A 25,311-nucleotide genomic window follows, 5' to 3' on the forward strand; every position below is an offset into this window, starting at 1 on the left:
ATTGTTATCCAAAAACTACTAAAAACACATCTATGAGCCACACTGTCACACAGGGTGACATGTTCCTTCATTACCATGAATACACTGTAGTTTATTTTGATTCTGTCACACGTACACTGTCCTGCTGTCCCAAATACTCACTAAAGCACCAAATGTGGATTAATCTGCCACTGAAAATAGTCCCCAACAAATGCACGATTTCCTTCTGTTTGAGTAATGTTTGCTAAAAACTACAGTGCCCAACTGTTTTAGGAAATTACTAAGAAAATATAACTGAACAAAGATGAAAGCAGATTTCTGGCAGAATCTCCGACTGATATCTGAAAACCTTGACAAATATACTCCAATTTGGGTGCTACATGGATGTAACGAATTGTATATGTTGCCCTGAGCTTTATTCTTTTTCTTATCTTAGTCCTAAATGATTTGCTTTTTGTGCGTGTCCATCCATGAAGTTCTGCATGATGAAAATGAATAGCAATACTGAGTCACTGTGACAGGACTACTTTATTTGGAGATCTTGTGGTGACTATGGGGAGGGTTCCGCCACCATGGTTTGTGGGAGTGGCACTTTTTTTTATCTGTTTGTTTTAAATCAAAATTAAAACCATATTAAAAAAGAAAACATGAGCAAATAAAACCAAAACTATCTGCATGGTTAGATGCCACAAGTATGATAATGTGTTTTTCTTTATGGGACTTAGACACACCAATACTTTAATAAGATGCCAGAATTAGAAATGCTGCGGTAACAGATCAATGTTCATTTACAAATCAGCAAAAGAAGATGACATTGATGACAAGAGGAAGCTGTGCATGAAAAAAAACACTGAGGTGGACTAAAAGTTTGACATTTCTCACAGTGACTGCATTTGATCTCTTATTAGTGAAAATCAGAGTGACTTTTTCATGGCATAATAACTGTACATATATCTGTATTGGAGTTATTGTGAAAGAAACATATTGACATCTATATTAGTAATACAACAAGTATACATGGGCAGCCTGTGTAGTATCTTGTATGTAAAATACTACAACAATATGTGACATAATTATACAGATTCTGAGGTTCACTGCCTTTAATTCTAATGTACAGTATGTTAATATACAAAAATATATGACAAGTATATTTAGGAAAAAAGAGAGACTTTTACACATCTGTAAAAAGGGATAAATACTATAAACATAACACAAAAAAATCCATCTTAAGTATAAGGCGACCACATAACTGGCTTTGTCATGAGACAGTATTGTTGGTTTTGATTTAACAAATAAAATGGGTCTGTGGTTTGCTCAACAGTGATGTTGAAACCTGATTTACACATTTTTACTGGAAAGAAAAGCTTTCAGAATTATATTCATACTTAAAAATATGTGTTTATGCGCAGAATATCAGATATTTTCTGGGTGTAATCAGAATAAGAGTGTTGTATTTGTCAGCTGTGAGTGCCAGCAACAAGCAAAGTCAGTGTAATATGGTACATTTACAGAAAGTTTGAAGATACAGGTCTGATAAAATGGTCAAAATCAGATTTTCTTACTGGATCCTCTTGGAAAAGTGTGCATGATTTCATACAAATTTTATACAAAAACTTCTGAGGATGCATCTTAAAGTACTTTCAATGTCTTGCTGGTAAGTTTTACTTTATACATAACAGTCTCGGCTCCCTCTGGTGGCGGCATCCTGCAGTGCAGACGGTACAAAATACATGAGAGTGTCTGGGTTCATAGTTTTTGGCTCTTGGGAGCAAAAGTTGGTGTTGGGGTTGGCAGTTAATCCCCAGTCCATCCTCTCCAATCTGCAGTGAGTCTCTCCCTCCTTACTTCTTATGTGACCCAATCATGACTTTTGAGACAAAGTTGACGATGGCACTTGCTGGCTGCTCGGGGTCGTGTTCAGCAAACAGGTGGCACACGTTTTCAGTCTCACTCTGAGATTTCCTTGCTACAAATCCAAAGATCCTGGAGGAAAAGGAAAAAGACAAACATAACTATTAAACAAGAGCAGATTCTAGAGCTTAACTACAGTTTTATAAATTACGTGAGCAGATAGAAGTTCAGAGTCTTGCTTTAAGTTATACTCCTTCCTTTGAGTATCAGATTTTGTAGGATTAAAATGTCACTGTAAAAGGTTTGTTGTTCTCTCTTTGACAGAAATGTTTTTGTGGCAGAAAAAAAAACAATCTCTCAGACCACTCCTGCAGCAAAATTCAATTATCCATTGTATATTCTTCACTATGTTGCTTAAATGTGTTTTAGCTGAAATACAGCTACATGTTTGTGGTTTGGAGCACAGACCACAAACTGCAACATTCAGGAACCTTTGTTGCATTTCATCCCCCATCTGTCTCTATCCTCTTATCTCCAATCATCTCTGTGTGACTCTCTAGACTCCACTGACTCTTTAATAAAAGCATAAATGCCCCAGAATTATGACAGACATTTGGGAGCTTTGGAGAGCAACAATTTCAACTTTGCCATGAGAACTTGGCAGCACAGGAAAGTAATGTTATTCACATGGATTCAAGGTAACCACAACCCTGCTTCATGAGGAAAGAAATCACAATCTCTTTGTAACTGTACGGGTGGGGAGTGTTTGATATTTAAAGACAGATTTAGGATGGAGAATAACTTCAAGGCCGCCTCAGTTTTCAGTGCTGAACCTCTGAACATTATCAGTCAGTCTTACTAACTTGGCTGAATCAAGATGAAGTCTTGTTTGTTTGTTTTTTAATTACATAATGGTCTTTTGTTTTGTTTTTTTGGCATCTATTGGTTGCATGTTATTTCTTTCTTCCTGCAACCCCTCGGAAGACTCCAGAATTTTCAGATTTATCAGTGTGAATCAAGATGCAGTTCATGTCAGCAACTTTTTTACTAGTACTAGCACTAGTAAGAAAAATGTAAATACAGTGCATTATAACAGAGTCAAAAGAACCATGACAGAAAAAAGACAGTAAAGAAAAAGGACTTACTTCGCAGTAGAGCCGCTGCCTCTTGTCCATCTGTTTGGGACAGAGAAACAACAGTTTTCATAACATTATCAGCCATCAAATCTACAAATATATGTATCACATGTATACATTAATATCGCATTAACCATATGAGTGACAGTCTTTGTACCCTCCAAATATGGTCATAGCAGGATATCAAATTATATTATACAGCATGCCGATTTTAGTCAAATTCTGCAATCATCTCATATAGTGTATATTACACAATATTATACGTATAATATGAATTGTGACTTTTTGTGGTATTTTCAGCAGCTAATAAAGCTATTTAAATTACAGGCTCTAATCCTGTTTAATATTTGTTTATACTGTACTTGTGTACATGAATAACATTTAAAGAAGGATATGACATGTGCAAATATGTCATACTCACTTCCTGCCCTGTGGGTCCAGAGAACAGAAGATGACAGTGTTGACAGCGTAGTGTCTCCTGAAGAACAACCTGCAGAAGCAAACAGAGACCATCAGTGTGATCATGTTGATTCTCTCTGTATCTGTGAGTGTTTGTACTGCACATGTTTGAACACTCACTTCCTCTGGTTGTCAGTGAGCGTGATTCCCTGTGCCGACACTTTGAAGTGGACGACGGTGGACGCCGGAGGGGGGTCCATGGAGAGCGTCATTGTGGTCGCCTTCTGAACTGCCTGATGTCCCGTCAGAGATTCCAGCTCCACAGAGCCCAGGTACCACACATTGCATGCTACACAGTAACACAAGGAACAGTTCAGCACACAATAAAAAAATGAAGTTATATACTAATTTTGTTTACTGACACAAAACTATGGTGGTTTGTGTATTTTGTAGTAGATAGAAACTTCATGGAGGTTATAACTGATGCAGGGTGTGAAGAAAATAAATGAATGAGCTGTACACACACACACACACACACACACACACACACACACACAAGTCAAACAAACACACAGATCTGTGTACATATGTGGTGTCTGTCCCATACCTGCTCCCTGTTTGAGAAGCTCAGCTGCTGAGTTTGTCGCTGTTTGTGTAGACGAGTCATTCAGATCCTCCACTGGGTCTGCAAGCAACAACACACAGACAGTTTAGTGACACACAAACTGTATCTGTGCAGTGGCCAGTTGAATGCAAATGATGCTTTCGTACTGGGTATGTACGCGCTCACACACATACACTTACATGCATTGGTGGGAATGGCTGAAAACTGTTATTACCAAAAGAAGCAATTCAAATCTAATTGCAGTTTTAAAACAAACACATTAAATATTCATTTCTTTAATATTTCAACATATAAACAACATTACACTGGCTGCAGCAAGAAAACTATGGATGTGAAGTTGACAAATATAAATGCACAGAATGGTCTGTGGTTTGTGCAAAGTGATGTTGAAACCTGATTCACACATTTTACCTTCAAGAAGTCTCATAATTATAATCATACTCAGAATGACACTATTTAGTAAAATAAATAAATAAAACTTTTGCTTGTCATTGTAATCCAACATTGTTAAGAATTCTGATGCAGGCTAAGATCATCTAGCTGTCTGGGTAGTGAAACCAAGATTCCACTTTTTTAAAAACAATTCCACAGTATTATCAAAATTTTCTCCAAAAAAAAAAAAAAAGACAGAATTTCTTAAATGCATTAGTGTGGTGTGCAGACACTCTTCAGGTGATGTGCTGTTTGAATACAGTAAAGTTGAAGACAATGTCCTAAACAGTAGTAGAAGTGACAAATTACATCATTCTCTTTACTGTATCTTGGCTTAAAAGAATACGTCTACCTTAGTTTATCACTGATTTAATGCACCATCTGCTGAGCACCCGAAGTGACCAAAATCAAACACACCCACTATGAACAATGAGTGCATGCTGGGTCCGGCTAACATGCTAATATGCTAAAATGCCGTTGGAGTCTCTAGCTGTGACTTCTGAGTTTACTGATGGTGAGGTGTGTAAGGCCTTTTTGCTGTTTGTGGACTGGTTGTACTGGGACAGAGAGGCTGAGTGGACTGCTTATATTTTGCATTGACAATGGACGAGCAGAGAAGTTATACCTGGACCAGACTGTGAAGGACTTTGCATTGCACGAGACTCACGGAATGATGTACAGACAGTGTGTTCCACTACGTGGTGTGTAAAAACTGTGTAGGCTCTCTTTTTGCTTATGTGTTTGTCGTTGCAGTGGCTGCTCGCCTTGGTGATGGTTTGTTAATTCTATAAGAAGTGACAGATTATTCAATATTATGCAGCTAAAAATTAGTGTTGCACCCCCCGTGGTGTCCATAGGTGTTTTTGTTTTTGTTTGTTCTGGTTCATTCTTGTGAGGCTATACTGAGGAAGTTGTTGTTTGTAATTTACCTTTGTCAGGCAGGATGAGTTTACAGGGCAGAGCCAGAGGGGTGATGGAGTGCTGACACACCAGAGCTGTGAGACTTCCTGTAAGGAAAAAAACCCATTCATAATCAACATTTCACAAAAAGCCCCACCATATAGACTGATGTATAATGGAGCCAGCTGTACCTCATTACACTGACCAGTAGAGGGTGGCACAAGAAACACATTACAATCCTGGGATACTGTACTGTATTAACCTCAGTGGGTCCTCCCTGGTGAACTTTTAACAGATGGATTTGAGGAAGCAAACTTCTCACCGGACTGACTTACAGTCCTGAAGACAGCATTTTAAAATGTTGGCACAGATCAAAAGTGTTTTATTACATCTAGAGTGCAACAACCCTGGACTAGGCTCATTGGACAGAACTGGTACTTTACTGTAGCCATTAATATTTTAGTTTGATGCTATTTTCTGTTTTTCTACCACTAAAATTCAGAGGGAAATATTGCTCATTTTACTCCTAAACTTTTATCTGCAATGCTTTATTTTACAGGTCAGTAACCTCCTGATAACTACAGACCTGTAGAACATAGCGTCATTTTTCTGACAACAGTACTATCTAATTACTTTGCAAATAAATATTTTATAACACATGAGATAAGTTCTTTAAAGTCTGATGCAAAGCAGTAGATAAACTTACTAGGAAAAGCAGTTTGCATTTGTAACTCCTGGACCAGCCTCCACATTAGAATACTGCTTACATACAGTATTAACGCAACAGCACTTTAACTTGTTATTTTTACTTGTTAATGTTGAAACAGTTTGGTTTACTTTTCTTCAAGTTGTTATTTATATTTTCCACTCAGCTGACGAACAAGCCACTGTAATAATCCTGTGTAAAGGCTGTTTGATAAAGTGTATGAGTGTTTTATTCTGTATATCATTGCATCAGTGGGGTAAAGTATCTCAATTTGTATTGACTGCTGTTCAATTCACTGGATAAGCCAAAAAGAGACAATATCTATTTTATCCATAAGTAGCTTCTCAAATGAATTCCTGGAAAATCTGCAATATCACAGTCCATGTTCATATCATAATACCACATTATATGCATTTTACAATATTTTTAGAAAGTATTAGAATTCCACATTAGTTAAACCAGGGCAGAAAAAGTGAGACACTTTTATAAAACTTTAATACTCTCACCAAAGTACGGCTCGTTGGGGCAACCCTTGAGACGAACTCCTTTCTGCGTGCACTCTATCAAGAAGTGTCTCACCAGCTCATTGGACAGGTCCCCTACTGCAGAGACACAGAGAAAATATTTTGTTTAATTTACACAGATATGTTGTTACTGACTGGTAGATAGAACTTTTTTAAACGATTTAAACGAGACAAATATGTGTCTATCCCTTTGAAACTGTCTAAAAAATCACATTGTTTAACACATAAAACATAACTGAAAAAATGAATGAACTTCTCACTTAACTAATTTATAATGCTGAAAAAAGCTCAATTAAATTGGAAGTGCTTTCTTTTGTGTTCTACTTGTAGGTGTTAAACTTGTTGGTAGAAGTTTTTGGAACTTTGACAATTCACAGAAAGTTTTTGTATCTGTAAAAATCTCATGTACATGTATGTAAATCACAACTGAAGGCTGTGCATATTTCCTCCACATGGAAGACAGTTTCTGTAAAATAGCTTGGTTGCAGGGATCACATCCAGGAAAAAACTCGACATGTTCAGCCTACCTTTCTTACTCTGTTGTAACACAGACGGAGGAGGCGTAGCCACCTTCATGGCCAATCCATACGCCCCGCGAAATGAATGACTGTTTCTGACAATGAATGAGCCTGGCTCTTTGTCCTTCAACACTGCGATAGCTGTTCAGTAGGTCAACAGGGGGGAGGGAACACAGATAAGCTAAAGTTAGAATCATCATGTTCATACTGTACAAGCAGCAGGGCTTTGCACAAGGGCCGTATTATGTGCTGGGACATGTCCGTTAGGCTCTCCTGTCCAACACCAATATTTACCTTGGTCTCTGGAGATGTCGGGCTTGTACCAGAACTTGGAAGTGTCCTGAACAAACTTCACAGTGTCCTGCTTACTGCCAAAGTCTGCGAGACACAGATTAAAGCTCTACGTCAGGTTTCAGACAGGCTTTGGCACAAATATGACAAGACAGGGCAGGAAAAAGGACAGAGAGAGAGACTTGTTAAAGGGTCAGTAATCCTAAAAGTTTAAAAATGTATTATCACTCAACTCTGTTTATACTGTATCTAACCAGTTGTGTTTGTGGTTTTGAAAGCACTGAAATTTTCTAAAAACTCAACCTGTAGTTCCTGTGACGATGTCCCTGTTACTAACGATAATCTATAGACTAGTATTAGGTTATTCTCCAAATAGTAAACATTGTTTTTCAAAAAAGTAAAACCCATTTCTTGTAATATCCTGTCTTTATTCTCAAAATAACTCCATTTCAGCATTTTAACTTTTTACATATGACTTTTTCTTGTAAAAATTGTGATTTCGAAACTCATAATGTTACTTTTTCTCCTCTCTAAACTATTTCCCAAAATTCAAGACTTGTTTTATTGCCAAAAGTCCCTTCAATACTAAATTGGAGCTCCTTCCTACTGAATAAATATTGCCCATTTCTCTCCATTGTGTTGGGCTGGCAACAGGCGCTGCAGGGGAGGTGTTGTAATTTTTATAACCTAAAATGCAGTCTCCTCTCACTCCCGGGGCATCAACATACATCGCTTGAGCAGTGCCACCCTTTTGCATCTGTGTGAGACGCACCAGTCTTTCCACAAACTCCTAGTAAACCCATTCATGTCATTAGTAGACACTCAGAGCAATGGATGTAGTGTAAACAGTGTGAAAGTCTGCTTAGGGCGGGCAGGAGGGGAGGAGGATGGGTCCAGCAAGTACCCAGGGGACCAGTGTTTGAGACCAAAACACAACAACATTGGCGGCAGCTTTTGTGCCACTGAAAACCGGGTGTTTTTTAGCAACATCAGCAATCTTTTCCTAACCATATCCAAGTAGTTTCGTTGCCTAAAACTAACTGACAACCCCTTCTGCGTCAAGATGCAACACAAAAGGCTGCCAATGATGTCATTATAGTAATGCTGGGCTCCTGCAAGTAGTAAATCATCATGAGTACGGATGAGATCATGTTGCACCAAAATGGATTTGCAGCAACATACTGGTGATCAAATTTGCACCAGTTCTGTTTTAGTGCAGCAAGTAGCAGTAGCCTCTAGTCTGTGTAGATAGCTAGCCAGGAATGCACGTATGTAAGGTTTTTGTTCTCGCCCTGAATCAAGTCTATGGATCACCAACACAATCCACACACGCAGTGGTTAGTTTAGGGTAATAGCTTAGAGATGGTTCAGTTTCTGTAACTTTAAAAATGGTCAACTGAAGATGTTTGGTTGGAGCAGTATAAAGGGGATAAGTAAGTTCTGAGAAAATATAGTACTTCTGAGTGCAGTCAGAAGTTTTTGGTTGAAAACTGGATTATTTTCACAGGCAAGAGGGGACATTGGGAAAATCAACTCAACTTTATTTCTGTGGAAACATTGTGGTGATTAGAAAAAAAAAAATGCAAGCTCTCGCAAATATTGGAGAAGTTAGCTGAATTCTATTGAATTGATTATTATCGCAGCCCATTTTAGCCAGGACCAGAGATTTTGAAGAGAATTTTCCTTATTAAATAAACATTAAATTTAAAAAAAAAAAAAAAAAAAAGAGGATTTCGACTAAACATGAATTTCTTGAGGGACTGAAGAATGAGCTTGGGAATTGGTCAATGCTCGATGTTCTTTCTAATATTGAGTAGCTAACTCTTTATAAGAAGGAGACAGAACCAAACCACAGACAGTGACAGGAAGAAAAAAATCTTGGACAGTGTACCTGCTGCGGGCGATGGGGCCCCACTGAGTCCTCTGAGGGGGTCAGGGGTCATGGAGGAAGAGAAAGGGATGCTGAGACTGCTGCCACTGTGAGGGCTGGAAAACCCGCTCAGAGAGGGGGAGTGGGAGCCAAGCTCTCCTGCCTCACCCCCTCTCCTCTTCTCAGGCAGCAGTGGAGGGAGGCCACTGTCTCCCCCGAGGTTCAGACTCCCGAGGCCCTCCATGGCCTCCAGCAGGCTGTGCTCCAGGCCTCCGTTCCCCAACAACGAGGACAAGTCTGTGCTGTCTGTCTCTCTGCGCGCCCCTGGACCTCCACCCAGGCCTCTCAGAGCCCTCCGGGGAGAGCTGTGAGCATTGGGAGTGTTGAGGGAGAGAGGAGGTGAAGGCTGAGGGGGATACGGGGAGTTGAGGGAGTTTGGAGTCTGGTCGTGCCAAACAGGAGGAGGAGTGGAGCTGTAGAACAGAAAGAGACAGAACACTGTGCTTTGTTTGTCCAAGTCTTGTGTGATGAGAGAGAGAGTGTGCATGCAGCACAAAATTTATATTTTTACATTACAGTGGCCATGAATTATTGCTGGAACAATGTAACATGCTGCAACATTAGCAGACCCAAATCATGTACACTACGCATATAGACCAGACCAGATGTGTGTGTGTGTGTGTGTCTGTGTGTGTACCTGTCTGTGTGTGGGAGGGGGCTGTCTGATGACATGGAGCACATGGAGCCAAAGATCCTCTGACAGGACGCAGGAGTGACCGACACTTCTGATCTGAACAGCTCTCCCTCTGTGGAGCCGCCGGTGTGGTTCATACTGTCGAGGAAACTCCGGGAATCTGATAAAAAGAGACAAGTTCTCTGTTACTACACAGTTCTCAGATACTCAACCAGACACACTGTAAAAAGTGCAGAATGTGACTTTGTTCCATAAACTGCCTACTAACTGGTAATACATGTTTTCTTTTGTTTGGACCAGACGTTTGTTTGGATTATAAAACCACCAACAGACAGTGGCAGACTTAGACTGTCTGAGGGGCAGGGCAAAAACAATAAAGAAGGCACCAGCTTTATGCAGCCAGGCACCAGTGCAGAGGAAGTTTTCGAGCATGAAACAGCATCAAGTTTTCTCCATTTTAAGGTATTGCATCACTTTTTCTCCAGGGAGGTTGCCCTTCCATGTTTTATCTATCAAGGGAGCATCCAAGAGGGCACATTTTCTGCAATTTGTTTGATCATGAATCCACCAGAGTCTGGAAACACTAAAATAACCAATCATTTTGGATGGGAAGTTGGCAGTTTCTTTAACCTTTGACTTATTCAGGAAATTATGATTCCTGGCAGCAAGTGGAAACAAAAAGCATCCCCAGGCATCTCATGTCTACCTCTTGTCTGCAACTTCAGAGCTTCAATGTACTACAACTTTTTTCCAGTAGCAGTACTTTTATGTTAAACAAATATGGCAAGTGTCTTCTCATAACATCACCACTTCTTCCTTAAAATTTCCCAACTTCTTTCTCAAAATCTCAGCTTTTCTTTCCCCAGAAGAGGCCCTGAACCTCTGCTGTGTGTGTAAAGTGTGTTTGTGGTAGCAGGATATTGAAGCAGAAGAAAGAATCTAATTTCAACATCCACAGTTCCCCATATTGAACAGTCTGAATCATTTACATTAAATGTCCCCTGCCCCTCAGATGACCTGAGTCCCACAGAAAGTACTGGTAGGCATATATATATTAGATCTTTGGAAGGAGCTAGGCTAGCTGTTTCCAACTACTACTACTACTACTACTACGCTAAGCTAGGTTGCTGCTATTCGACATATTTAAAGTGCAGACATGACAGTAGCATCAAACTTCTCACCTCACTCATTATTATTTCTTTAAGTTTACACTGTAGATTTTGCACAACCTGCGTTGGCAGTATCCGTGTTGTTATAATAATGCCAGGAAAGCAGAGATTGACAGCATACAATAGCAGCAGATGTGTGTGTGTGTGTGTGTGTGTGAGATGTAGGAGGGACGGCATGCCAAACATCCCAACACGACATCCTGACATTCTGACAACACAGTGTGTCATTCAGCAAACACGAGGACAGGCCTCCTCAGGCCACAGACGGGCCTGTGAAGTACGATGAGTCACCGTGTAAAGAGTCAATCATTATAAAGAGCTCCTTGTTCGGCCAGCTCTCTACACCCACCCCCACCCCCCACCTCCCCCCTCCTCTCTTCTGTTCCTTCCCTTCATTCAAGCACTATGAGATGGAGGAATTTGGACTTTGTTTGTGATCATATTGGACGAGCTGCATCATCTCGAGTAGATTATATAATTGCACGTGTGCTGTTAATAAATGTGAGGAATGTTTGAGTGTTTGCGTGATGCACTGCCAACACACACATACTGCAAACACACACAAAATGTTTGTCAAACAATCTGAAAGTTTGAAGAGTAACCACTAAGCAACTCCAACAAAGTTACATGTCCTGTGTCCACACTGAAAGCAGGCGTTCTACTTGAGTATTTTTACCTTTGATCTTTAAATACATTTTATCGATGAGCATGAATGTTACTTTTTGACTTTTGTTAAGGAATTTAATAAACAATTAAGTACAATATCTATTTACTGCCAGTAGGCCCTGTCAGTATAATCTCATTCATTTTAATACATTTGTTTTGACATGTAATGGTGTATCATGACTTTGCTACTTTTATTTAAGTTAAGGATCTTTATACTTCCTCCACCGCTGGTCAAGGGTTTAGTGTTTAACGTGACTTTCCCACGGCTGAATGTTTCCCACACACATTTCTATAGTGCCAACATTATGTACGGTGTATCAGATGTCCATAAGTGCGAACTGCCTGGCAGCTGCTGTGAGCAGGACTCATTCAACTAATGAAATATATGTTTTGTTTGTTCAGTGTCTGTCAGCCTTTCAACTCATTAATTTATAGGAGTGCCCAACATATAGGTCGGTTTAACAGCAAATGTAGACCATAAGTACATTTACTCAAGATTTTGGGGTACTGTAGTATTGTGGGCTTTTTACATCGTCCATCATCCAGAATGTTGGCTTTTCCTTTTGATCTGATCTTTCTGATACTTTCTGCAATAATATCTTGTTGGGAATGCTCCCATGATTTTTAATCTAAATTATGAATAAAGTTTTTCTTTTTTACATTATTGTATCACTAGTTTCATTAAAATACGTAAAGGACCTCAACACTTTTCCCATCACTGTTTATCTGTGTCTGGCAATACTTGGTCAAAAATGTGTTACTAGTATCAGTGTTATGCTTAATACATTGCATCAGTTTGGATTTTGTCAATAAATATATGCATTTTTATTGCATTTTGATTTTAGTTCATACTTAACTTTCTCTCATACATAAAAACTTCAGAAATGATTGATTTGTCAGTTTGGTGCCATCTGATACCCCACATGATGCATCTGATAGACTACACACAGGCAGTCGACACTTAACTTGAACTCTTGGGGGTTAAAGGTCACGAGCACAGAGCAAGTTATGTTGTGGTCTGCCTTTCATAGGCCTAATTCTCTCATCACTGGCACACAGACATGTACTCATACACAGCTACAAATATAATCCATAGTTATAGTTGTTGTTGCTTGAAGTAAACAAATACAAACTGAGGGGAATGCACGAGGATTCCTCAAACATTCCCACAGTCCCTGTCAGTTTTCTCCCTCGGGATGATTCAGAGAAAGCAGCCAAGCTTCTTCTCCCTCTGTTCCCACGGCTGAATCTCCTCACTGTGGTTTGTCACATCTGCTGCTTCGCAGCTCATCCCAGCTCATCCAGTTTAATTACAGAGCAGCCCAAACTGTGTGTAACAACGGCTGACCCCAACCTGACCTCTGACCTCAGACCAGACTCTGCTCTGTGAGGCTGCATTGGTGGTTATTACACCCAAACACACCTTTCACCTCGTGTATCCAGGCTGCACAGTATCTATAGCTACTCACTCTCAGCTAGACTTTTATTAATGAAGAAACCTGGAGTGAAAGAACAGTCTGTGCCCCGTGTGAAGCACATTCGTCCATAAAAGAAAATTCTCTTAATGCCCAAAATATAAAGATTTCACTCATGAAATCCCCCCACACCCCCAAATTTTGGTCTCTTTCCCTTCCAACATTAAAGCTTTCTCTCTTTCAAACAATCCAATGGTGGTTTCAATGGTGAAACTGTTAACGTAATAAATGTAACTGGTCATTTGATACATATGACATGTCCAGGGAAACAAGTCCACATATAAATGCCCAAACACCAGGACCACATTATTTGTTGGTGCCTCCAAAAGGTACACACAGTCATATCTACAATTGTTCTCTGATCTTAATATGCTAAGGATAAGGTCTGGTTAGGGTTGGGGAGAGGATAATTGTTTGGGTTAGAATAATGAACTTCATTAATACCATGGGGAGCTTTGTTGCCATGATGACAACAGTAAAGACTTGGTTAAGGTTAGGGAATGATTGTGGTCAGGGTTTAAAGAAACAGACATTGCCTGTCAATTAGAAACAGGAGACAAACAATGTCTCTCATGTTTTAGTCAAACATTTTGTAGACTCATCCAACCACTTCAATCTTCTCCATCTAAAATATTGTTACACTACTGTTTTCTTTTTTTTTTCATGACAAACAAAAGACATCATTTCTACAGCTGCTAGAGGGTTTTATCATTATATCTGCTGAAACGACTGATGGTGACAGTGACGGGAAGACAGCATAGTTCTGGCTCTGTAGGGCAAATGGACTTTTGGATTAATCAATTACCCAAAAGTTCATTCATGTATACTGTCCACAGTTTCTAATTTATGTCATAAATTTGCCAATTTTAGGCTATTTTATTTAGGCAAAGCACTTGCACAGCTGCTTGTGTTTAGACCATTTCCACTCCTTTTCCACCAATGTGGACCATGTTCTGGTTCCCGCGCCTAATTTTGAACGGTTCGGAGCATTTCAACCAAACATGAACTATTTGTTTAGGATAGTCCTTATACCTCCTCTGTAACCTACCCATCTATCTAGTCGATCAACTACCACTACACCACTGGGTTAACCTTGACCTGAAGTGTGACCCATGATGACATCAGTGGGTGTGTCATATTCTACAGGTTGGAAAGAGATGATTGAGAAGGCAACAATAGAGACATTAAGAGAAAAAGGATGTGTAGTGGACTCATTAATAGCTGTTCCATGCTTGTTTTTGGATAACTATAAATATCTGTTACAACAGAACAACAGTTCATAAGTAATTAATGTGATCCCTCATGTTGCTACTACTATTTACTTCTGTGATGCATTGTGCTACGCCCTCTATTGATGACGCATCCTCCATTACATTGGTTTCGTTCAAAACCAATATGCAAATGCAGGCTGGTTGCTAGATAGCAGGAAGGTTCCGGGATTCCTGAACCGAACCTACCCATGAACCAGAGCTAATTTAGTGGAAAAGAAGTAATTGAGATGTCTGGCTTCTTTTGTTCAATGCAAAAAAGGGGTTGAGTACTTTGACTTAGTCAGCTTATCAGCTACTAGTACAGTTTTTCATTCCTTATACTGGACTGTTTACAAGCCCTTTTTTGTGGGTATTAATTGGTTTTACTTTAGTAAAGGAAGATGTACTTGAACATGTATGCAGAGTCATACATATATATACCTGACCAACTTTTGGTATCTATCTATTATCTATTTTTTAAACATTTGTAGAGTTTTCCCCCCCTAATTTTTATTCAACAGTGTTTTCTGTCCATTGTTCTCTCCTCACTTGTGCAGCTCTGAGTGAGCACAAAGCCTCTTCAGTCTGGGTCGAACCGTGCAAAACCAATTCCAGATGGCACAGGCCCATGTGGGCATGACTGCCAACCTCCACCAGCCAATAGGCCCTCAAAAAGGACCAATAACACACACAGATACACACACACACTTTCCTGATCGCAGTGAGTGATGGTTATATGGCGCAGACTGAAACTGTGTGCATACCTTCATGCTTGGTACGGAGATAATCCCATTAATCAATAAAACCACATTGAGGGTAAATGGAGCTAATATTTCTCTTCATGTTTCCCACTTTAGAGCACACTGGTTGTTTTATAAGCAGAATGATATAAAAGGCAAGGCAGAGAAAAAAATGAATTGCAGAAACATGAAAAACATACAGCTGTCACATGTTGGGTGCAGTTAAAGAGCTCCTGTGTTGTATTGTGACAAAGCAACGCCTCTCCTTGTCTCTCTTTATGTCTTCCACTCACGCATCCAAACATTTACTCTCTGAGCAGCATCGCATTAGACAGAAGGGTAAGCCTACACACATGCATAAACACTGTGATGCATGTGGAGTTATGCAGGACAACAGTGGGTTTGCAAACTCCCTGCTGACCACAGGAATGTGAGTGCAAGCACTTTGTATGCACACACACACACACACACACACACACACACACACACACACACACACACACAGAGTGGCTGACAGGTCTGAAGGTCTACAGTGTGTTACAGCTGTTCACAGCGGTCACAAGCTGCAGCTTCTCAGGGGGATGAAGGGAAAAGGGAGTGAAAGAACAACTCAGACAGGAAACTTGAACACAGTGAGGAGGAAGACACCTGCTGTGCTCCCGAGGCCCACTAAGAGTCCATATTACTGAGTAGTAATGATTGGATTTCCAAAAATTATTCAGGCTTAAATTAAGTGCTTTGAAAAGCCATGACATTAAATGCAAATGCCAGATATCAATTAACTCTGAGAGATCATTCATGATACTTGACTCTGATGGTCTGATGATACCCAGTAACTTACTGCATATGAAATGCTGACATCAGTATGACCTCTAGATATGATAAAGTGATTGGTGTCAATCTAAAACAGTATAAATAATATATTAGTTTCAGACATGTGAAAGAAATCCAGGTGCAGGCATACAAGTTTGGGTAACAAAACTTCCAGAACAACTGCAGGAAGTTGAGTGGTACGTTTCCGGTAATAGCAGTGAAGACTCAAGTTTCAGGTGCATGAAGCATGGTGCAGAGTGGAGGTTTCTGGCACAGTTTCCTGCATGCATGGTAAAGGGAAATGGTCTGAAAGGTCCAAACTCACAATAAGGTTGCTCTTTATACTATAAATGCTACAATGCTGCAACAAAATCCTCTGACAGTGCCTTAAAACTGCATTTATTTATTAATTTCTGTCCAGGAGAGCACCACAAACACCTTAACACCACAAATACCTTAGCTCTGGATTGGTCTCCAACAACTCCTGAGAAAAATACATCTGTCTCTTTAGCTACTAGATGTTCCAGTTTCTTCGCCAGATAGTCTCTAATTGTGTCCTTCTGCTGTTTGATGCTGAGCAGGTAGTGTACAGTGGGTCTACGAGAGACTGACCTACAGCGTATGTGTGTATTAAGACCAAAACTTTTAACTAGAAGAAGCTAAGGAGTCTTATTACATCAGGAACTTAAGCCCAAATCTGTGTACACTTGACCTTAAATTCTAGTTTGTTTGATTAGTGTGAACACTGTTCTGCATTTGAAAAGATAGTCTTGAGTACAGTTCATGTGTTCTCGGGTACCGATCCATTCTCATTCCCAGGTTGTCAAATACCAACGCTTTGTCACGCCCCTTGGCATCTGATAGCAATGCACAGGGCACCCATTAGCGAATCTATGTGATGCACAGCTGAAACACATTGTCACACATGGTTAATGTGAAATGGTTAGTCTTAAGCAGCAAAACTCCTTGGTTAGGTTTATAAGAAAATTCAGGTGGGGTTAGTTGAAAGCCCTGTGCATCTCATAAAGACGCTAAAGGGTGCCTTTGTTGTTGATATCACCCGCTGAGGGGCATGACAAAGTGTGGGTATTTGGCGACCTGGGAATGAGAATAGGCTGAAGGTACTGTCTGCATTAGGTGTGGAAAACCAACTGTACAAAAACACAGAGGTCGACTGCTATGTAAAGTGAGTAGCAGTCAGCAAGTAGAGTTGCAAAGGCATTTCTTATTGTTGCCTGTCTCCTCCAAAATCTGCATAAGCACGCAGCACCCACTGAACTCATCCTTTGAATTGCACGGCGTAGACAGACAGGCAAGAGGATTGTTTTTGAAATTGTCTCCAAAATATAAACCACAGTAAGCATAATGCAAAGGTCCACTCAGGCATGGGATTGTGTGGTTGGCATGTGCCACTGAGACAATATAATTTAATATCAAGTAGATGATGATGTGTACTTGGGAGGGGATGGGGGGTGGGACAATTGTACTTGGGCACAGTACGAATCAATTGTACTTAATATGAAAACACCCTAAAAGCTCAGTAGAGCTGCAGAGTCTATAATAGCTCTCTGCGGGTTTGTCCTTGTGGATGACTGCTTTCACGTGACTGGTAGTTATCTGATCCTTTGATAATAAAATATGAATTAGTAGAGCTTTAAGAATTCTTGAGTGATTTCTGCCAGAGAACGTGCAGCTCTCTCCCTGGTATGACTTGGCGCTGCATCAGAATGTGATCACTTGTCTCCCACTGCCCTCCCTCTCTCCTTGAGTAAAAATCAATCAGCTTCAGACCCTGCTGTGTCTTCCCTCCTCCTCCTATTCAGACAGAGAACACTTTTTCTGTAGAAGAGGACGAACTAGTAGGTGGTCGTCTGTAAATCAGATTCCTCTGTTCTCTCTGGGTGTGTTGACAGACAGCTTTATCGACTCAGTGAAGTGGCAGATGAGAAAGTTATGAGCCTGCTAAGGAGGGAGTGAAGAATAACAACGCTACAAACAAGTGAAGGGAGAGAAACAGGGTAACAGTAGACCAGGCGGAAATCACAGAGGTGTTTATTGGTGTCTGAAGTATACTGACAATGAGTTGATGCCTTTATAAACCGCAGTCAGAGACAGTTTGACGTAAAAAGAATTTCTGACTCTCTTCCTCAACACACATCATGCTTAGGATCAGACGTGACGATATGGAGAAATATCAGAGTGTTTTTCATGTCTGAATGAGTCTGAACTGCAAAGAAATGTCCCAGATATTTGATCATGTTTTGAAGCTGAAGTAAAATTCCTCAGTCTTCACCCATCTGGGGAAGTGATCATGGATCATAAGTAGTTCTCCTGTTGGGTCCATACATGTGGGTAGTTATAACATGGCGCTGTGCTGCAGGAATAACTCATTGTTCTAGAAAGATCTTTACACATGAGGCTCAGCTTCATGCTCTATCATATTTTTGACCACAAAGTTTGGTTTTGTTTTCACGACTGCTTTATAACCATTAAAGACTACCCACCTAAGTTAGAACTGGTAAAATGTGGGTAAAAAGTGAAGTATTTAAGACATCCAGGACATTTATCTATTGATACACCAGCATTTTAATAACTTTATTATAATGTGTAGTTTGAACCTGCTTTATGCTGTTCAAATAGCATGTATATGTAATCTTGATATCTTTAAAGCTTTAGTTTTAATCAAGACACCCAGACCAAATTAATAAGTTTAAGTTTAAGTTTATTCACTTTATTAATCCCCTGAGGGGAAATTCAATGTTTTCACTCTTGCTTGTCAATTACACACAGGTCTGAAAGACACACACATGCACAAACAGGACCTAATGTTTACTAGGAGAGGTGTCTATCTGCCAACAGTTCTGACGCCATCAGGTCACACTGACTGTAGGCTCCTGAACATGACTAGCACGGTGTTTGATGGATGCTCAGTACTTCCTAAACAGACAGCCCTCTCCAATGGGAAACTGAACTAAGAGTGAAACTCATCACTGCTCTCTTCAGAGCCAGACTTCACTGACTGCCTATCACTGCCTTGATGCGTTTGTGTTATTTTGTGACTTGGCTGTTTTTAAGGATACGTTCAGATTCAGCAAAGTGACACAATAACACAAACTAACTAACTAACTGATCAAGGCAGCTCCCATGTTTACTGAGGTGAAATTACTGTTTTTGTCAGTGGACTCTGGCTTCGAAGATAAGTTTCTGTTCAGTTCCCCATCAGAAAGGGCTTTCTATTTGTGAGGTATTAAGCATACGACTGTATTAACGAGACTTGGATTATACTGCACGAGTTGTGTGAGAGTTAGTTAGGTCAGTTAGTTAGTCAGTAGGTCCAGTTTGCCTATCAGGATCACACTGGAGTGGAAGATGCAGTTCTTTACATGCTGCACCTGGCCTACACCTACTTGGAGGAGCCAGGATGTCGTGTGAGGATCCTTTTCCTTGACTTTTGAAGTGCTTTTAATACTATCCAGCCCCCCATACTGAGAGACTGGTTGGAGAGGATGGGAGTAGGTTGCTTCTTGACCTCCTGGATAACAGACTACTTGACAGAGCGGCCTCAGTATGTCAGGCTTGGAAGTTGTGTCTCTGGGATGGTCAGGAGCAGCACTGGTGCTCCACAGGGAACTGTTTTAGCACCGTTCCTGTTCACACTCTTCACAACGGACTTTAAGTACAACACAGAGTCTTGCCAAATACAAAAATAATATATATAATAATAATAATAATAATAATATAATAATATAATGACAATACAGCTATCGTGGCCTGTATCAGCAGTGATCAGGAACGGGAGTACAGGGATGTCATGGATGCCTTCAGAGACTGGGGCAGTAAGTGCTGTCTACACCTGAAGAGCCTAAACCAAGGAGATGGTAATGGATTTCAGAAGAAAGAGGTCAACCCATCAACCAGTCTCCATACAGGGGGAGGACATTGAGGGGGTGCACACCTACAAATATCTGGTGGTCCTCTTGGATGATAAGCTGGACTGGTTCTCTAATACTGACGCCCTCTACAGGAAGGGGCAGAGCTGCCTGTTCTTCCTGCGGACACTGAGGTCCTTTGATGAATAAAGTTCTTTCTATTCTATTCTAAACAGACATTTTGATATAGTTTTGCTGTTACTAAACACAGACTTCTCTGACTTTCTTTGTTTTTTGGATTCTTCGTACACTGTGGAGTCATGCAAGAAAAACAAAGTTTTCTTTACAAATTCGACATAACATGGGGTGAGTAATTAATATACAAATGGTCATTTGGGGGGAAGAAGTATTCCTTTAATACTCATGAATATTCCTTGAAAAATGTAATGTAACTGCTCCAAACAACTCCTACCACAGCTCTCGTGTCAACTGATATTGGCGTCAGCAGGGAAAAATAAATATGCGACTTGGTACTGCTACTGAAATAGCCTCCCCAAGAAATCAACTAACATCAACACATTGGAACTGAATGAAATGAATTAAATACATAACTAAATATTTCTGCTTTAATACAGCTCTTAGATAGAACATGTCCCATATAGATTCCACACAGCCTGTAGCTTCACATGTCTTGCCATGTTGTTGCATAAGGCAGTGTAGATATACCAGACACCATTACAACATTACATGATGCTCTGCTACATCTCACACAGGCTGGGATTGTGACACCACAGACCACTTGTTGATTAATGTTGAGGAACAAAATCCTTGTTTCCTTCTTTCCACTTTGGTCTCTGCACCCTGAACTGGCCCTCTTGTCCACTGTGTCGTCAACATTTTCCGTCCTTGTGTTGTAGGATTTCTGCCTCTTTGCCCTTAATTTCCTGCTGTGCTGTGAAAGCCAAAATGTTCACACAGCAGACGTCTGTACAGCGTCTCAGAGCAGTACTCCCCAACAACTTTGTCCATAGGAAATTATCGATTTTCTCCAGACAGTCATGTAGCAACTCATGCCTTCAACCTGCTTTCAATGCTATCTAAACATTCCTGTTGTGTTTGGGGCTGCATGTATTTGATTTTCGATTAATCTGCCAGCTATTTTCTCAATTAAATCAGAATTGTTTGGTCTAAAATATGTCATAAAACATAAAGGAATGGGAAACACAGTTTGGTAATGCTTTCTTTTACTGGTTTTTGATTTCCTAATGATTGTATAACTTGTGTAGTGTGGGTCTAATTAAAGGGAAACAGAAGTTTTATTCAAATAACAATTTAAATCCAAGTGAACCAAGTACATATTCATTCACTGATCATTGATTCATATGTGTTGAATTACATGCTCACCTGTCGACACATTTCACATTTTTGGCAAAGACTTGCTTTACACTGACTAAAAGAGTCCCTAGTTTACACTGGCAATTAATTGGAATTTATCACTTTAAAAATGAATTGAACACTGTCTATTTTACCTGCTATTAGTGCCAATCAGTACAAATTATTTCTCGGTTACTTGGTTTGTTCAACAAAGAAAAGCAACAAATCTTCATAAACGAGAAGCCACAACTATTGAATATTTTAAATATTGGTTTAATAAATGACTTTAGTTTCTGCCGATTGACTAATTGATCAACTAATTCTCTCTGTTTGTCTAGTTGTCTAGTTGTGTTTATTCTCTGCAAAAAACACATGTTTTCTGTAGGGCATATGCACTATGACATCTGAGTGTAAAGGCTGAGGAATTTCACTTAAGTGGTATCGAGCATAAAATCAGTTTGGTCATTGCTGTGCTTAATTATTCCAGTTTTAGACACGTGGAAAATGTGTGTTACACTTCTGAAGTTCTTTTTGTATGACACTTATGCAGAGTTTGGAACTATTTAGCTTGTGGTCCAGCAAGATGTTGTTTTATTGTGTATGACATTTCTGGGAGATGTGGGAAGCAATAAGCACTCCTCCAAACAAAAAACCAACCGAATCATCAAAGAGTTTTTGGTTCAGCTTGGGTCAATAGTGCAGAAAAAAAGGGGGGAAACGGCCTCCATCGGTTAACCACCAATACATCAGCCTTCCATGACTGCACGATGGAGGCCAAAATAGCCTTTTAAAGGATGAGATCATGAACGCAGCAGTGGAACAAACCATGTCATCATCCCACTGAGTGTGAGATGTCAGAGGGGCTGCAGATACTGCTGTCCAGAACAACAAAAAAGCACAAAAAGACAGAGAGATGAGGTTTAGAAGGGGGTTATGTTTGCAAAAGAGAAAAGGCATCTGACAGAAAAATTCCAGAAGCTGTCTGCAAATACCAACGGCCTGGAGGAGACAGGGGAAGTGTTTCTGTGCATGTGTACCCTCCTTAAAATTCCCAGGGGGGGGGACAGAGGCAGAGATAACGCTATATAAACACAAGGGAGAATGGGCAGAAAACAGAGAGGAAAACGCCTGATGAGAGGAGGAGAAACACTGAAGAATGCATAGAGGAAAGGAAAAAGTTTTTACACACATGAGGAAGATCATTCAATCACACAAAGCTCTCTGAGACATGTGTGCATGCTCGTACATACCGAGAGACGCAGTCATGATGTGACACCCTCTGAAGTTTCTCTCCTCACTCCTTCACTTTCCTGTTCCAAAGCGTCTATCTCTCTTTGGTATGTTCTGCCTCCCAGCGTGAATGAAACTCTCCCTAATACCAGAATCTCCTCCTCTCCTCCTTCTCTAGAAAGCAATCTGAGCCTGACTCGCCAAAGGTTTTTTTTTCTTTTCAGGGGCTAGATCGTTTCACTGCCATGCCCAATTCCTTTCGTCCCCCAGATGGAAAAATAAGCTCCCCGTTTGTTCCTGGCTTGTTGTGACACAGCTCGACTTCTGGGTTTGTATGGAGGGAGGGACAAGAGGTAGAGAATGTCTCCCCCCACTCTCCTCCATACTTGCCTACATACCCTCCCTCCTCTTCCTCTCGCTGACCACTGAGCATTGTTCCTGCTGGGCCACTGCGAGCACTTTCCCCCAATCAGAATGGATTCCAGTGAGGTCAGAGGTCACATGTGGCCTTTTATGGACCAGAGAGACGGAGGAGGTGGTGGTATGGGGGGGTTGATCTGGGGGCTTAGGGCATGTGTGTCCACTCCCACCATCTGCTTGCCACAAACACAGAGACAAAGGCATGCAGACACACTGACCGTGTCTCCTGCCATGTGTCTAATCTTAGCACATCATAAATTACACCATAAAGCTCTTGATTGAATTGTGTTGAGTTTACTTTTGTGTCAGTGGAAACATGTGCTGCATGCCTTATTTTAACCCTCCATGTCACAGGAAATGAGCTCTACCCATCTGTGATGTTCATTTATCCGTTTAATGATCCAAAGTCTTCGCTTATGTAACTACAGGACAATTACAGATGTATTTTACAGATGTAAACAAAAACCTTTAAAACTATTGGATAATAACTTAGAGTGAGTTGTTGTCTAGTGTTTGACACTGTATGAATAGTCTGACATAACTGGAGATATGTTTGTTCTACCCAGTCTCACTCCCAACTCATCAAATACCATTGCTTGGTCAGTGCCCTTTGGCATCAGATGCCAACATACTCTGACCAACTGTCATCATATATGGTGTCTGCATAAGGAGGGTGGAAGGGGTAGGTTAGACTTTCACCCAGGAGCTTGCTGTTTATGTCCCATATGAAACCAAAGGTCCATCTCCTTATTTTAATAACAATGTAGTGTGCTAGTATGTGTAGCATACATGTCACATGATGTATGTGACGTACGTGACATGTGTCACATGACTTTATATTATGGTAGTAACAAACATACTTATTTGATGCCAAACCATGATGTTTTTTTCTAAACCTAACACACACACTGCTGTTGCCTGTACCTGAGGAAGTTAACCTAAAAACCTTGTTGCCTACAGTCTAACTTTATTTTGAAAAGAGACTGTATGCCTTTAAAGCAACACAATGGAGTTTTTTGAGCCCTCAAAATATATATCCAAGATCCTTGTGATGGTACATCAACTCACAATAGGTTGGATGATACCTCCGTCATTGCTTGAGAGCGTCTGTTTCGCTTGCACTGGCATTATGCAGTTTCGGGGTTTGGGTAGGAACCCGGACACAAAAAGGACTACAAAATATAGCAGCTTTACGGCATATGTCATATCCCCCTCCTCTCTTTAGAGTAGCATAGCCGAACAGAGGTGAACGAAGTTAGAGGTGGTTGTCATGGCATTCATTTCGGTTAGCGGCTCGGTGGAGGAGACATCCAGCTGCTCAGCTGTAGGCTGTGGGCGCCCAACCACTGGAGAGATTGCTGCTGCCACTGCTGTTGCTGCTGCTGCTAGGCTACCGCTGGTTAGTGGCTCAGTGGAGGAGATGGATGATGGAGGCTGGGTTAGCCGCCGTTCAGGCCTGAGTAATGGTAACCAAGCTGGCGACCTGGACAGCAGCAGTAAAAGATCTCCCCGCAGCGGTGAGGACCAGGCTGGCCATAGTGACAGTGGTGGCAGGTGCCCAGGGAATGACGGTGGAGTCCAGGTGAGTTGTTGTGGTAACGTTAGCTGATGTAGAAGCTGCTGTGGCAACCCAGTTACCAGCACAGGGAGCCAGACTAACATGGTTTGTTGCCGCGGTTGTGCTAACATTAGCCATGGTTGGGCTAGCCGAGTCGGTTGGGCCGGGTGTTGTGTCTCCGGGCTAGATATGTCCGTAGGTGTCAGACCAGGGATTATTTCTACATCTCCAGCCAGAAGGAGAATGAGAGCCAGAAATGAATGCTTGTGAGATGCACAAGCCCCATGAGACAGCCGGGTGCCTTTGTAGGTTGGTGTTTACCTGGTGGCATTCTTGCTCAGTTAGCGTTGATGACTCTTGTAAATAACAGGTACTGGCTGCCCATAGCTGAAGAGTAGGCCTGATCAAAACTTGCCCGCTACGTCTGCACTTTAGCGGGCACAGAAGTAAAAGTAAACTCACAAAAAGAATAAAAAGCAGAGATGGCAGTACAAAGTTTGTTGCTTTTTGTAGCAAGAGCACTGGAGCACTGGACCTGCCTGCCTGCGTCCGCTCAGCGTCCGCCATCTCAGTGTCAGTGTTTGAACTTGCCTTTGCCAGGCTGTGTTGTTACACATTACACGGCCAGCTTCAGGGAGTTCACCGGTATCGTTGGCTTGTCAACAAATGCACGCGCAGAAAGATTTTTGCGACAGTTGTAACAGACAATACTGTTTTTCGTCTGTAGGGGGACCCTGTGAGGTAAAAAGCACAATCCTCCAGTGTGTTGCTTTGATTAGTGGAAACTGTACATTTCCTGTGAAAACAGAAGATTATTTAAAA

The 25,311-nt window shown here is 40.9% G+C and overlaps 1 protein-coding gene across 1 annotated transcript in view; it reads right to left on the bottom strand.

The window, feature by feature from the left end:
• Positions 1 to 488: 488 nt before the first annotated feature.
• tns3.2 (tensin 3, tandem duplicate 2) overlaps positions 489 to 25,311 on the bottom strand; it is a 64,003-nt gene continuing 39,180 nt past the window's right edge. Inside the window, exons 17-27 of the mRNA XM_078169042.1 lie at positions 9,929 to 10,085; positions 9,253 to 9,704; positions 7,365 to 7,448; positions 7,080 to 7,211; positions 6,535 to 6,630; positions 5,352 to 5,429; positions 3,973 to 4,050; positions 3,546 to 3,714; positions 3,388 to 3,456; positions 2,976 to 3,005; positions 489 to 1,962 (exon numbers count right to left, since the gene is read on the bottom strand). Coding sequence (XP_078025168.1) covers positions 1,821 to 1,962; positions 2,976 to 3,005; positions 3,388 to 3,456; positions 3,546 to 3,714; positions 3,973 to 4,050; positions 5,352 to 5,429; positions 6,535 to 6,630; positions 7,080 to 7,211; positions 7,365 to 7,448; positions 9,253 to 9,704; positions 9,929 to 10,085 — 1,487 coding nt within the window. The 3' untranslated portion in view covers positions 489 to 1,820. The remainder of the gene's footprint in view (positions 1,963 to 2,975; positions 3,006 to 3,387; positions 3,457 to 3,545; positions 3,715 to 3,972; positions 4,051 to 5,351; positions 5,430 to 6,534; positions 6,631 to 7,079; positions 7,212 to 7,364; positions 7,449 to 9,252; positions 9,705 to 9,928; positions 10,086 to 25,311) is intronic.

Source organism: Epinephelus lanceolatus, chromosome 6 (genome assembly GCF_041903045.1).
Source record: "Epinephelus lanceolatus isolate andai-2023 chromosome 6, ASM4190304v1, whole genome shotgun sequence".
NCBI lineage: Eukaryota > Metazoa > Chordata > Actinopteri > Perciformes > Serranidae > Epinephelus > Epinephelus lanceolatus.